The 13,517-nt window shown below is 54.5% G+C and overlaps 3 protein-coding genes across 3 annotated transcripts; 2 read left to right on the top strand and 1 right to left on the bottom strand.

Moving 5' to 3' along the window:
* Window positions 1-1,669: 1,669 nt before the first annotated feature.
* On the bottom strand, window positions 1,670-4,490 carry VOLCADRAFT_95744 (uncharacterized protein; the record flags this gene model as incomplete). The annotated part of the gene is made up of 4 exons (XM_002954859.1): window positions 1,670-2,155; window positions 2,216-2,335; window positions 3,846-3,922; window positions 4,469-4,490. 4 exons carry the CDS (start codon window positions 4,488-4,490, stop codon window positions 1,670-1,672), a joined length of 705 nt encoding a protein of 234 aa, XP_002954905.1.
* A 565-nt stretch (window positions 4,491-5,055) lies between these two features.
* On the top strand, window positions 5,056-12,388 carry VOLCADRAFT_118880 (uncharacterized protein; the record flags this gene model as incomplete). Its single annotated transcript, XM_002954806.1, has 11 exons — window positions 5,056-5,625; window positions 6,498-6,590; window positions 7,262-7,566; window positions 8,114-8,580; window positions 8,621-8,622; window positions 8,912-9,021; window positions 9,073-9,154; window positions 9,440-9,535; window positions 9,760-10,138; window positions 10,632-10,858; window positions 11,285-12,388. 11 exons carry the CDS (start codon window positions 5,056-5,058, stop codon window positions 12,386-12,388), a joined length of 3,435 nt encoding a protein of 1,144 aa, XP_002954852.1.
* Window positions 12,389-13,087: 699 nt separating this feature from the next.
* Window positions 13,088-13,477, top strand: VOLCADRAFT_95746 (uncharacterized protein; the record flags this gene model as incomplete). Its single annotated transcript, XM_002954807.1, has 1 exon — window positions 13,088-13,477. The coding sequence occupies one exon, from the start codon at window positions 13,088-13,090 to the stop codon at window positions 13,475-13,477; it is 390 nt and encodes a 129-aa protein (XP_002954853.1).
* Between the last annotated feature and the right edge of the window lie 40 nt (window positions 13,478-13,517).

A 13,517-nucleotide genomic window follows, 5' to 3' on the forward strand; every position in this document is an offset into this window, starting at 1 on the left:
CGCGGTGGGGGTGGCCCCATGCCGGCTGCCTTACCTCCCCAGCCGCCTACGTCAGAGGCGCCTCTCTCCCCCCCACCCCCACTGCGTAACGTGTCCCACAACTACACGTGACTCTACGACTACACGACTCCAGACGCCGCACAAGGCCCACATGTCCGGTGTCGCAACGTCACTCCCCCATTCATTACAGGTCACTTTGAACCGCACGGAACCGCAGGACATAACTCACCTTTTGTCGTAGAGGCTCACTCATTGCGTACCAAATGGTAATTAGTGGTAATTAGTGGTAATTACTGGTAATTACTGGTAATTACTGGTAATTAATGGTAATTAATGGTAATTACTGGTAATTAATGGTAATTAATGGTAATTAATGGTAATGAATAGTAATTAATGGTAATGAATGGTAATTAGTGAACCGCGCTGCCACACCACACCGCTATATATCGCACGCCGCACATCACATGCCGTACATTACACGCCGTACACTACCCGCGGCGCACAGGAGCCCCGGCGGGAGGTCGACCGACGACGAGGAACAAGCCGCGGCCTCGTCCTCCGGGGCCTTATTGCTACGACCCAAATCGTCACCACCAGGACCTGGGACGGGGTCCGGCAGTGACGGCGACAGCGACGGCGATGGTGACGGTGACGGTGATGGCGGTACGGACATCAACTACAGCCTACTTAGGTTGCCGCCGTCGCAGCTGCAGCAGCCGGCTGCAGGATCGTTCACTTCACTCGTGTCGTGGCCGATGGCCGTCGGTGCGGCGGCCGAGGTAAAGGCGAGCGGCTCCGCTGCCGCCCCAGCTGCAGCCGCACTCGCAGGGTGCGACACGGGCGTCAGCGGGTTGGGTGAGCCCTTGTTGCCTTGCGGCGCTCGCATCTCCGAAGGTGGAGTATAGATGTAGGTACGGGGCGGGATGGGAATGAAGCCGTTAACCAACGGAATAATGCACGTAAACGGTTCCGTACAGCACGTGCCGTACACTCAGTAGATGAGGCACGGTAGTCCTGACCCAGTATTACCGAGTGGTTAACTCGAAGGGTATGGGTTCGGGGGGCGGCACGTGTGGGGGATGTGATGTTGAGGGGGAGAAGGTCGGACTAGGGTTACTAGCTGCTACGAGCTTATTTTTGTAGACTACATTACGTGTATATATCGTACGGTTCAGGAGTACGCCCGGCCTGCTAGACTACGTGCGGTACACGTGGTGTCGTACACGTTAACACATGTGTCGTACATCTGTTGACGTATATGCAGCATATGTTGCATATGTGATGGTGTTCATGCTGGGTTAGTATCTTTCTCCCCCCCCGGGGGGGGTCGGGGGGATCCCGTAGTGCGTCTGTGCCAAAAGTGTTCAACTGCTGTGTTTTTTGGGGGGCTTATGCTTTTTCGGACGGGGGAAAAGGGAGAAAGAGGAGCTGGTGGTTCTCGTTGAAGGGCTTTTGCAAGGCAGGTGCCCCGCCTTGTGGCCTGCTGTGCGTTGCTTTAATTTCTGGTGCTGGCTCGCTTACCTGGTGCCGTTCATGTCATTGCATTGCTCCATAGTGCAGCATTGATCATTGCAAAACACGCACATACATACACACGCACAAACAACACGCGGGCCCCTCCTGCCAACACAAGCAAACAGGGAAACTGAAAAGGGGCCGCCATGTGCTTTTAATTGTGTTTGCTGGCGTGTCTGCCTGTTTGTTTGTCCGTAGCCTCGCACAAATGTCCGTCGAACTGTATGTATGTCAATAATTGTCTCCCGTCGGCTGTTGTTTCCCGTAGTTTTCTGTACATGCCAGCCAGGGAGACAGTACGAATGCCGTACATGAATGTACCACATGACATGTCTTGGGAGGCCACAGGTTCGTGAGGGGATCTATCATCACAGATTGATGATGACGTTGGTGCTGACGATGATGCTGACGATGATGATGATGATGATGATGATGATGATGATGATGATGATGATGATGATGATGATGATGATGATGATGATGATGATGATGATGATGATGATGGTGGTGGTAATGATGATGATGATGATGGTGGTAATGATGATGATGATGATGATGATGGTGGTAATGATGATGCATCAGCACGCAGGTTTACCCGGACTGCATAGCCTCTCTCCCTCCCTCCCTCCAGGAGAATAGCCTAGGCGCATGAAATTTTACCAACAACAATTTTGCCAGCAACAAGTGGCACTTCTGCCACCTGGCCCCACGCGCAGCTGATAGCTGCGCCAGCGTTGTCGTCGTTGTTGTCGTTGTCGTCGTTGTTGTCGTTGTATTGGTGACAGGCGTGCAAACCAGCGGCGTCGTATCGTTCTGCGCACTACGCGTCCGAGACATGGGAGTTGCGGAAGGAAAGGACTATATCGCCATGTCGATCAGTTAGCTTGGGGGGACTCGCAGTGCCACACCCACCCGCGCATGTGTGAAGGTTTAGTTTGGCACCGCATTGCCTAGCGAACATCGGGGCTGGGTGGGTGCGTTGAGAGACTACATTTGCTTGGGGCTACAGGCTGGGCTGCTGCTGTTGCTGCTATTATCGTTACTGCAGCTGCTTCTGCCGCTATTGCTGATGATGCTGATGCATGTATTGCTGATGCGGGTACTACAACCGTTTTTTTGGGGTATTTGCGGTGCCAATTTACGAATTAGCTTATGATAATTCGTGTGGGATGTTGTGAAGGCGCCGAATCTTGGACGTCCCGGGGGCCACGGGCGAACGAAGGAACGAACGATTGCGCACGAGCGGGCGGCCGTTCGGAATAGATGAGAGAAAACGAATGACAGCATTTTAAAAATTTTTATGGATGCTGATGGACTTGGTAACATTTCGGTGACCTGCAGCTCTCTAGCAATCAAGGTGGGAAGCAACGCCAGGTGCGCCTGTGGACACGCCATCCCCAGGTATTTCCCGTGCCCTGTTTGAACGTGGTACGGCTCGGAGTCACCTTTTCCCCCCCGCGACCTCGTCTGATCAGCTGTCCCCAAATGCATGGCGGTGAGAAGTGGGGCCGGGGGGGAGGTTGGCGCCTCGTTGGGTTCGGTGCCGCTCCACAACTACGTTTTAGACTGCCGATTCTGGAGCTGCGTTGCGTCGTTTCGTTCGTTTCGTTCGTCGCGCACACACCGGAACCTCAGCTGCGTCAGTACGGCATAAAGCGGCGACACGGTGATGCCGTGATTGCCGTGATTGTGGGGGAAAGGGGGAAGGTGCCCTCGGATCACTTTGGATACTGAGCCGGAGCTTCACGGCAGGGCAGGTAGGAGTCGGTAGGAGAGGGGGGGAAGCGGGATCATCCAGAGACTGGCCGGTTACTTGGGGTTACTCCTGGTTAAATCCTAAGGTTTATTTTCTCTTAAGACTTGAAAGCTCCGTTATTTGTGGCGCGGAAAAGATTGCAGTCCCAGATTTTCGCGGTTCCTGGCAGCAGGCGGCAGCCGAGGGCGGAAAAGACCTCGGTCTTCAAACAGACCGGCGAAGAGTCATATAATGCTACCGCTACCTGTCTTGGCCAAGCTTGGACTCTCAATGCAAGACTCTAAGGATGTACCATTTGCGAAGCGCTTAGTTACGTTACAGCAAAGCGCAACGAGCAGCTAATAATTGACCGAAACCTGAGAGAAGAACAGAACGAAAGAGACTCAAGTTTTCCAAACGCTCGTAAAGAATGTACTTTTTTTCATGTTGGAGGAAGGTCTGTTTCGGGGCTCCGCGTTGGCCTCGTCGGATCTTGTCGGACTGGTCTGCCGCTTCCAGGTCGGACCAAACAGAAACTTCAAAAACGCTCGCTACGTTAGTAGTTGTATGATGCGTTAGTATATGCATGTTGCACTTCTACAAGGTCCTTGAATTGCTGCGGGTTGTGGGAGTCGTTGTCGGGACTTGAGTCAAAGGATCTTGTGGGCATGACTGGATGCCGGAGGGACAGGGTGGGACGGAAAAGAGCGAGGGTTTGGTATTTAGATACCTTACTTCAGAAGGCAAATTTGTCATTTCACAATTATATTGTCACATGGGTAGTTCGGCTTTTGGAAGCTGGCGATCAGACTCGGCGAATTGGGCCTGTCGGACCGTCTGTGCCCATCTGTCCGCAGGTTAAGAGTTGCATTTATGCAGAAGCAGGATCGGAGTTTAGATTAGTTTTTTTGTATCATTGACACATATGTTGAATGAGGAAGACTGCGCGACAGGTGCGCCGCGGTAACAACGCGAACGCACAAAGGTACGATGCACAACCACATCGACGGCCGACTGTTAATACATACACTATAAATTAGGAAGATCCCGACAGTGAAAGAAGTACACCAAGGACTTACCTTCTCGATACTGTACTTCACTAAGTCGTGCTGCAGCTTGCGTTCCGGCACCGAAACGGCTGCATCGCTGGCTTGCACCCTGTCTCATGGGCGACTTTACTCCCGAGTTGTCGCTCGCGCTCTCCTGGCAGAGACTTACTGAAGGGGTTCTCGTAGTTCATTTCCTTTTTTGCTGAACTGTTGGGTTATGCGCAATCGTACAGGATCGCCGTCGTACGAAATGGCTACTCCTGTTCCTTAGCCGCAGAACCGAAACGGCACCTTATATATTTGGCATATGCACTTCGCGATAAGATCGCTCAGGGTACAAATACTAGCAACCAACGTGTCCGTGTTCGATTTGCATGTTTTTTGGGGTACAGTCAAACCCATGCTTTGCTGGCCAAAACAAAAGCGTTACCGCAGGTAGACATTAGAGCCTTTTCTGAGGAGAAATTATACATAGCTTTGCCCGTTGCATTGACGACCGTGCTCCACGACCACTCCGGTCGAATGTTGACATGCAAGATGCCTTTCCGTCAAAGTGAGTACTTCCCTAGTACCAGTTTTTAAAAACGTATTTCAATATATGTCAAATTTATGTCTACCCCTATAATTCTTTATTCTTGCCTTCCCTTTACAGTAGAAATCGGTGCGGAAGGGCACGCGAGTGGGTTGAAGGTCGCGCACACACTTGCCCATAACACCTGCCATAAGAAGCATTGGTGATATATAATAAACATATTTATGTTACCTGAGATGATCAACTCCTCGAATGGGCGAGTGCTTATTGATCCGTGCTTGCGACGCGAACCGCCGGTTTCTTCGACTTCCGTTAAGAGTCCATGTGAGCCCTCCCTTGCTGCAAATATTCATGCAGGAATGATCATGAAGATAATATTACTTCTGGGACTTCTGAGTGTCGCAATTGTTTCGGAGGCCGCTACTAAGCGAGTTGACCCAGAGGAGTTCACCGGACTGCCCATGGTACCGCTACCGCCAAGCAAATACGATACAAAAAATCAATTGTCTTCCGACTCTGTGTCATATACAGCATCAATGCCTTTAGCTCCTCCCCCCGCCTGGTCCGACATGGCTGACACAGCGCCTGCAGCAGTGAGGGTCTCCTTCCAGGAAGTGGGGGCCAACCCCTCGGTGCCCACTTATCCGCCTTCCTCGCCCAGTGTCAACAGTGGCTCTTTGCCACCGTCCTACAATTATCTTCCCTCGGATTCCCGGCCGCCATCACCGCCCGTCCCAGCCCTGGTTAATATGACCGGCGTCGCATTTTTCATTGGACCCGCTGCCTCTTGCACGGTGCGTGTGTGTATTTGCATGTACATGTGCGCGGCGGTGATAGTAGGTGCCGTGTAATTGTCGTACGTTTGTACCATCCGGCTGTTCAGCATCCTACCCCTAAAAAGACCGCATTTAGGCACAAAAGGCAACCAACCACATACTCACACAGCCGTGCAAAAACTTCCAGCCCGCTGCTTGGCAGTCTGTCTACCCGTGCCTGTCAACATGGCCACGGTTTTGTTTGGACACTTGTTGGTCGTGGAGATGCACACACACATACACAAATACACAAATATAGAACTTATGATAGTTTATATGTCTGTATATGTGTACATGTGTCTACACAGGTATACACACCGCGGGCTTTCTAGTAGGCTCTCGTACCGTAGTAGTAGGGATGGATAGGGTTTGTGTGTGGTTTCCGGGTTTCCTCTTTCTAAGTGAAGAACCCCCACCCAGAGAGCACCCCGGATCAGGACGGGGCTGGAGTCTTGCTTCATGTAGTGCGCGAACTCGTGACTGACTGACGCGTGAGAGCATGCGTGCGTGCGACGCCTTCCCCACCCCCCGGGGGGAGGAGAGCGGAGCTAGCGGACCTGCGGCTCTCGGCTGTTCAGGAGGGGGCAGAGGGCCCCCTCGCGCAACTCTCCCGTCCGCGGGAGAGAGCTTAGGCGGTCTTTCCGTTGGGGCGGGGCAGCAGCCCCTGGCCAATGTCAGGCCCGGTCAGATACCTGTAACCTATACACACACATACACACACATACACACACGCACATACACGCATACGCACACACGGGCTGGTGCGAGCAGTTCCAACAGGTCGGGTACGGCTGCGTAAAACCCTTTCGCCCCGCCGGGGGTTGCGTGTGGTGTGTTCTTTTTCGTTGCAGGGTTCGGCGGGCGTTGGTCCCCTACATGCCCCCGTGTCTACAAACACCCGGGGGGAGATCTCGGGAAACGGCCTCGTGGTGGCGGGTCGGGAGGTAAGCGACCCTTCATGGAAAGTTTATGTGCACAAACCTAAGGGGGTGCAGGTAGTCTGGAGAAGCTATGCTCTTGCGTTGCATGTGCACGCTCAAAAAGCACTGCTTTGACTCCAAACCATCGTCGTCCAATAGCGACAGATTCACTAATTGTCACCCCCCTGCCATCTTCGGAGCTCTTTTCGGAGAGCCATCTTTGACCATTGTTGTTGTTATTATTGTCGTTGTTTCAGAATGGGAAAGCTTCAGGGCCAATGGAACACATTTGGCTTGTCATATCTAGGGTTAAATACCCCTCAACCAAACATCCGTAGAGATAGAAGGTCCGGCAGCCGCCACCAATTCATCGTCCATGATCTATGACCTCAACTCCACAGTTAAATAGCCCCAGCCGTAATCTCATCCTCCCGACATTGTCGAGGGGCTTCTCAGGAATTGAACCCACGACCTATACCAGCGAATTGCCGTAGAGCCTCCACACCAATCGATTGAGATCGTACAAATCAGTGATTAGTTCCTTAACCTATTAATACTCCCTCATCATTCATTCCTGAGGAAAGGCACTTATTTCCTCATTATGATGGGATATGCAATATATGCAGCAGACAGTTGTAAATTTTATGGCTCTGTGTGTGTGTGTTTGCCGTTTCACTCCTCCTCCCCGACCGCAGGGCCATAAGGTGACCATTGAGGCGCAAAACTGTACGGATGCCTTTACCGGACAACAGCTACCCTTCAGCATTTCAGCCCCGTGGTTGATTCCCCCCCCGGAAAACTCGACGGCCCGTGTAATCGTAACACCTGCAACTCGATTACTCGTACACGTCCTGCGATCCCAAAACGGAAGCAACTTCTCTGCCGACACGTTTGGCAGTGGCTTGGGTATCTCGTCGGTGGCGTACAGCCTGCTAGGTGTGTATGCCTCGGATGTTGAGGGAGGCGCATTTCAGGCACTCAGAAACAATTTCTTGGAGAGGTGCGTCGACGTCTTTCTCTCTGTGTGTGTGTGTGTGTGTGTGTGTGTGTGTGTGTGTGTGTGTGTGTGCAGCACTTGCATTTGTGTTTATTTGTGTGCTCGTGTGCTTGTGTGCTTGTGTGCTTGTGTGCTTGTGTGCTTGTGTGCTTGTGTGCTTGTGTGCTTGTGTGCTCGTGTGCTTGTGTGCTTGTGTTTATTTGTGTGCTCGTGTGCTTGTGTGCTTGTGTGCTCGTGTGCTTGTGTGCTTGTGTTTATTTGTGTGCTCGTGTGCTTGTGTGCTCGTGTGCTCGTGTGCTTGTGTGCTTGTGTGCTTGTGTGCTTGTGTGCTTGTGTGCTTGTGTGCTTGTGTGCTTGTGTGCTTGTGTGCTTGTGTGCTTGTGTGCTTGTGTGCTTGTGTGCTTGTGTGCTTGTGTGCTTGTGTGCTTGTGTGCTTGTGTGCTTGTGTGCTTGTGTGCTTGTGTGCTTGTGTGCTTGTGTGTTTGTACCCTTTCCCTTTCCCTTTCTCCTAACCCGCCGCACTGCCCCTCCCGCCTGACCGCCATCGCAGGCTCAAGGGTGTGTATATGTTATATGCGGACACAGCGCTCGCAGCCTTGGTGGTCATCGCAGCCCCGGCCGTCAGCTTCGCCGCCCCTAACTCTGCGCTGTGTCCAACGCCTGACGCCTACGTCGATGCCATCTTCGACTCCCTAGTCGCGCTACGCCCAGAGCAATCTTTCGCCCTCGACCTCACCAACACCACCCTCTGCACGAACGTTATCCGCGTGGCGACGGAGCAATGCGGCGGCGGCGCCGCCGCCGCCGCCACCGCCGCAGCGACCGTGTGCCGCCTGTACGGCAACGCCGTGGCGACGCTGCTATCTCCGGACAACTCACCCGAGGATTTGGCCCTGGTGCCGCTGGCGGCGGTGGCCCTGGCGGCGCGGGTGTCGTACGTCGTACAGGTCAAGGCCGTGGCTGCGGCCGCGGCGGCGCTGGCCGGTGACGGCACGGCAATAAACGCCTTAATCGAAGGTATGTAGCCGTTGGTACAAACGGCTGCTCGCACACACAGCGGTGCGGTTACGGTGTAAGCGGTTATGCTTTGCATGTTTAAAAACATCCAGCAAGCACACCACACCACACCACACCACACCACACCACACCACACCACACCACACCACACCACACCACACCACACCACACCACACCACACCACACCACACCACACCACACCACACCACACCACACCACACCACACCACACCACACCACACCACACCACACCACACCACACCACACCACACCACACCACACCACACCACACCACACCACACCACACCACACCACACCACACCACACCACAGACGCTGTATGCAGAACTAATCTTCAGCAAAGCAGTCGCCACACCTGCAGTCCCGCACATTCGCAAATCACCTCCACCGCCCCCCGCCTACGGCCCTCGCGACCCAACAGGGTGGGGGCTCCAGCTGCAAGCCGCTCCCATCCGCCTCCCGCACCTCGCCAGCGCCCTGGGACTCGACGCGGTTCCAACCGTGGGGGCGATCTCCGTGCACGTGCGCGCCTCCGGCTCGCTTACGGGCTGTACGGTAGGTACGGGAGGCTGATGTGTACAACTGTAGTAAACACATGGGTCCTGGCTGAAAAAGAAAATGTGTATATTCTTTGCGGCGCTTGTCGTGGCCATCAAGTCTCGCAACACGACCTCGTAGAAATCGGAATGGACATTTACTTTTGTTTTTGGTTCATAGTGTAAAAAAATCAAAACAGGGTTGCCTGGATGCTGTTAGGCTGATGTGCGCAACTGTGTAATAATGAGTGTAATAATGAACGTCAACTGCCTCACCTTGCCTCACCTGACGTCTGACATGCAGGTCAACTACTTCCAAGTGACTGATGTGCTAAATTCCCAGAACGCAAGCACGAACGACAAGGGCGTTGCAACCTTTAGCAACGTCACCTTCGGGTTGGTGAGTCAAAGGGCAAGAACGTACGGCACACGTACGGCAGCCGACATCGTTATTAGTGTTGTTATTACCATGTGTATGCTAATGCTAACTGTCCCAATCTAAAACATTTTCAACAACCAACTTTAGCTGCTATGTACGTCGCCACGAGAAGAAACTTCCCACCGGCAACCGCCGCCTAACCACCAACTGCCCACCCACCAAAACCCCCCAAACGGCCTATCCAGGCAACGGCCTATCCAGGTTGCCGCGACGCGGCTTTGTCCGTCGGCGGCAAAACCGTTCGCTCGCAAATGACGATGCGGGCCTTCGTACCCCCGTCTGTCATTGGCAGTTCCGTTTTCATCAATCCGGCCGCCTACCTAGCGTCACTCGTATACATGTACAATCTTTCAGAGCAGGCGCCGCGCACCATTTCCGCCGCCGACTACGCGGCCGTGTACAACTACTTCGGCGTTGGCGTAGCCGGCGCGGCGGATGCACTGCCGTCAGATGCCGACTTTGTACGGCAAAATTGGCGTGACAGCAGTCCGCTGGTGGCCCGCGTGTATCTGCTTAACCAGCGGCTGCTGAATGCGATTGGACCGGCGAGCAGCTTTATGTCGGGTGCGTGTAGGGTTTGATTGGGTCTATTGGGTTTAAAGGGTTTATATCTACATATGTCTGTGTAGCGACTTTGACTTTGCGTGGTAAGGTAAGGTGAGGTAAGTGATTGCGTGCACACGTGTTCGGGTCACACAATAGGTTCCACACACTGGATGTGAACCGTTTGGTTCGTGCGTGGCTTTGTGATTGTGTGTCTGTTTGTTTGTTTGTTTGTTTGTTTGTTTGTTTGTTTGTTTGTTTGTTTGTTTGTTTGTTTGTTTGTTTGTTTGTTTGTTTGTTTGTTTGTTTGTTTGTTTGTTTGTTTATAAGGAGGGAAACTGCTCGGTGTTGGGATCGGTGTTATACCCCATGACGACTCTACGTAAACCCCGCCTGACTCTTCCGCGTGCTGTATCTCTGTCATCATGCCTCTATCTGTCTGCCTGTCTATATGTCTGTCACACACACCAAACTCGAATGCTTTCCAACCACGATCACCGCCACCACATCGCAGGCTTGTTGAATTACACGATATCCACCGATGACGTGGCGCAGTCGTACTTTGCGAACATGTCGTACCATCTCATTCAGAAAACACTTCAGCCCGACAACAAAACCTACCTGAAGGGCCTTATGCGCGATTCCTACATCGAATGGACCGGACAGCTATCAAATGGCTCCGACGGGAACAGGAGCCCCGCGAGAAACCGCCGGCTGCAGCAGATTTTGGATCTGACTACGGTGAGGCCGAGTGTTTCGCGCGCGTGTGTGTGTGTTTCGCGTGTGTGTGTATATACATGTGTGTGTGCACGTATGTATATGTATGTGTGTGTGTTTCGCGTGCGTATGTAGCAGGCATGTCGTTTACAGACGTTTGTGTTTTGCGGGGTTTCGGATTTCCCGGAGTCGGTCAGATCTTTTAGGGTTGCATCATAGGACCGGGCGCTTTGCCTTTCGGCTGCACAGCTGAGTCCACAGGGAGACGCTCTTCGTTTGTCCAGGGGGGTTGTTCGCTTCTTGCGACCGCGCAATACCTGGAACTCTGGAATCCAGTCGTACTTCCGTAAAACCCCAATTCCCCTTCCCCTTCCCCGCCCTTTCCCTTCCCTTTCCCCTCCTTCCACCACCTTCTTTTCCCCACCACCTCCCCCACGTACGACACCCCAGCTGGACCAGCTGCTAACCGCCGTCTCGTCGGCAGTAGCGGAGGTGAGCAGCATGCTCGTACAGCTCGACCGCCAGGTGACGACGGCGGCGGCAGCGGGCCAGACCGTCGACGTCACCGCCGTACTGCTGTCCGCCGCCAAGGTCGCTTCCGTTGCGCAGTCGTCGCTGACCACCGTTTTGACTGACCTCGCTGTCGCCGCCAGCACCGGCAACACCGCCGCCTTGACGGCCCTCACAACCGCGCTGGCGGCCAACTTCAGCACAGCAGGACTGCAGGCCCAAGTACAGAACGCGCAGGTCGACGAGAGCGGCATCGGCGCCGTCAGCGACGCCACGCTCCAGGGGAGCGGCAACGCCGCCTCCCCGCCGCCGCCGGCGCCGCCAGCGTCCAAGAAGAAAAAGACCGTCAGCATGCCCGTACTTGCCGGCATCATCATCGGCGGTGCATTCGCCGCCGGGATAGCGGTGGCGGCTGTAGCGGCGGTTATCGTACACAAGCGGCGGTCCAAGCAGCGCGTGGGCGACGGCAAAGCTATGGCGGCGGCGCCGTCAGGGCCGTCTGGATACAACAACGCCTCCGTTGTAAACGTCGGGCAGCAGGCACCTCCGCCGGGGATGACGACCGTCGTCGTAGTCGGGCCCTCTGCAGGCATCAGCCAACCGCAGCAATTGGCCACGACCAGCCGCGGCTACGCCGGAGCTATGCCGGTGGCGGAACGCGTGGAGATGTACGGCACTGCGGAAGGAGAAACGGCGGCAGCGGCGGCGGCGGCGGCGGTGCCGTGGGCGAGTCCTCGGGGTGAGGCGATGTGCAACAGCAACACCCCGCGCCAGCAGCCCCGTGGCTTTAACGTCACCATCGTCAGCGCCCCAGCTGCTAATGCTGCTTGCGGCGTTGGCGGTGATGCTGCCACGCCCCGTGACTCTGTCCCGCGGCAGAACATGGTTTGCCCCGAGCCCGCGCCGACGGCGGCGGCGGCGGCGGCGGCAGCGGCGGGGGCAGCGGCGGCAAATTCCGCTGGCATCCCCTTCTCTGGCGTTTCCAAGGCGCCCGACAGCAGCAGACTCGATGAGAACGGAACTTGGTGGGCTGCCGCGTACTGATGAACGAGTAAATGATTTACCAACTGCAAATTACTGAGCTAAAAGGAGATATTTGCACAGACGTTTATGTACTACTAATATCTATGGCAGGAAATGTATTCCGCGTTATCATCATCGTCATCATCATCATCATCATCCGCTCCCTCCGCTCTGGAATAGAGCTCGCTCACGCAGCTGAACAGGGCCGGCTTTTGCGCAGTACATGTTCCGCCACGTTTTTAGGGCGTATTGTGTTCCTGGCGTGCAGTAAAATAGACGTACGGATCCGCGCCACGAGATCCTTACATGTCGTACGGCTTCAGGGTACGGAACCGTACAGTCTTGGTGCATATGAGTGGTGTGCGGCGGCGTCTGCACGTTATTGCCTTGAAAGCCCAGGGCAGTGCGGCCAGTGCATTCACACCCACCTGGTCTGGGTTTTCATCTGTATGTAAGGTCGGTATGTATGTATGTATGTTATCGTTACTGGGAATTGAGGAGTGACGGCACATCAATCGCAGCGGCGTGAGAGGGAGCGGCGTCATGCGTGTGTGTTTTGTGACGGGTGGGAATTTCCGATTGTGTTACGACTGAAATGGCGGGCGGGGGCGCGCTGGGGGAAAGCAATGTAGGGCGCCCGGGGGAGGGCCCGCCGGGCTGGGAAGCTGCCTAAAGCAGCTCACAGAATATGAGGAAAATTTGAATTTGAAATTTTCCGTTATGGCGGGTTTCTTTCTTTGCGCGCATGGGATGCATCAGCTAATGCGGCTTTCGGTGCCTTCGATGTGGATCCATACATACGGCATCTCCATCTCCACCTACTGGCATGAGCTCGCACCAAGCAAGCACGTCCTACAGCAACACCCCTGCGGCAATAGCAAAGTAATACCTGCCATGTGTTCTCATCTATTGGTGCCGTACTCCGCGTACGACACGACCCCCCATCCCATCACCCGCATTGCGGACCCGGGCACTCAGCAGCAACACCCCGGAATGCAACCACCCGGATTCACGGGCGGGCGCGCGCACACACGGTCATGGTTGCCGGGCGAGGTGGAGGGCCAGCGCATTGATGGATGCATTGATCGTGAAGCTGGCCAAAGGGCATGAACATGTACATATGTATGCATGTATATATGTAAGGTAGACC

Source organism: Volvox carteri, assembly GCF_000143455.1.
Source record: "Volvox carteri f. nagariensis unplaced genomic scaffold VOLCAscaffold_46, whole genome shotgun sequence".
Taxonomy (NCBI): domain Eukaryota; kingdom Viridiplantae; phylum Chlorophyta; class Chlorophyceae; order Chlamydomonadales; family Volvocaceae; genus Volvox; species Volvox carteri.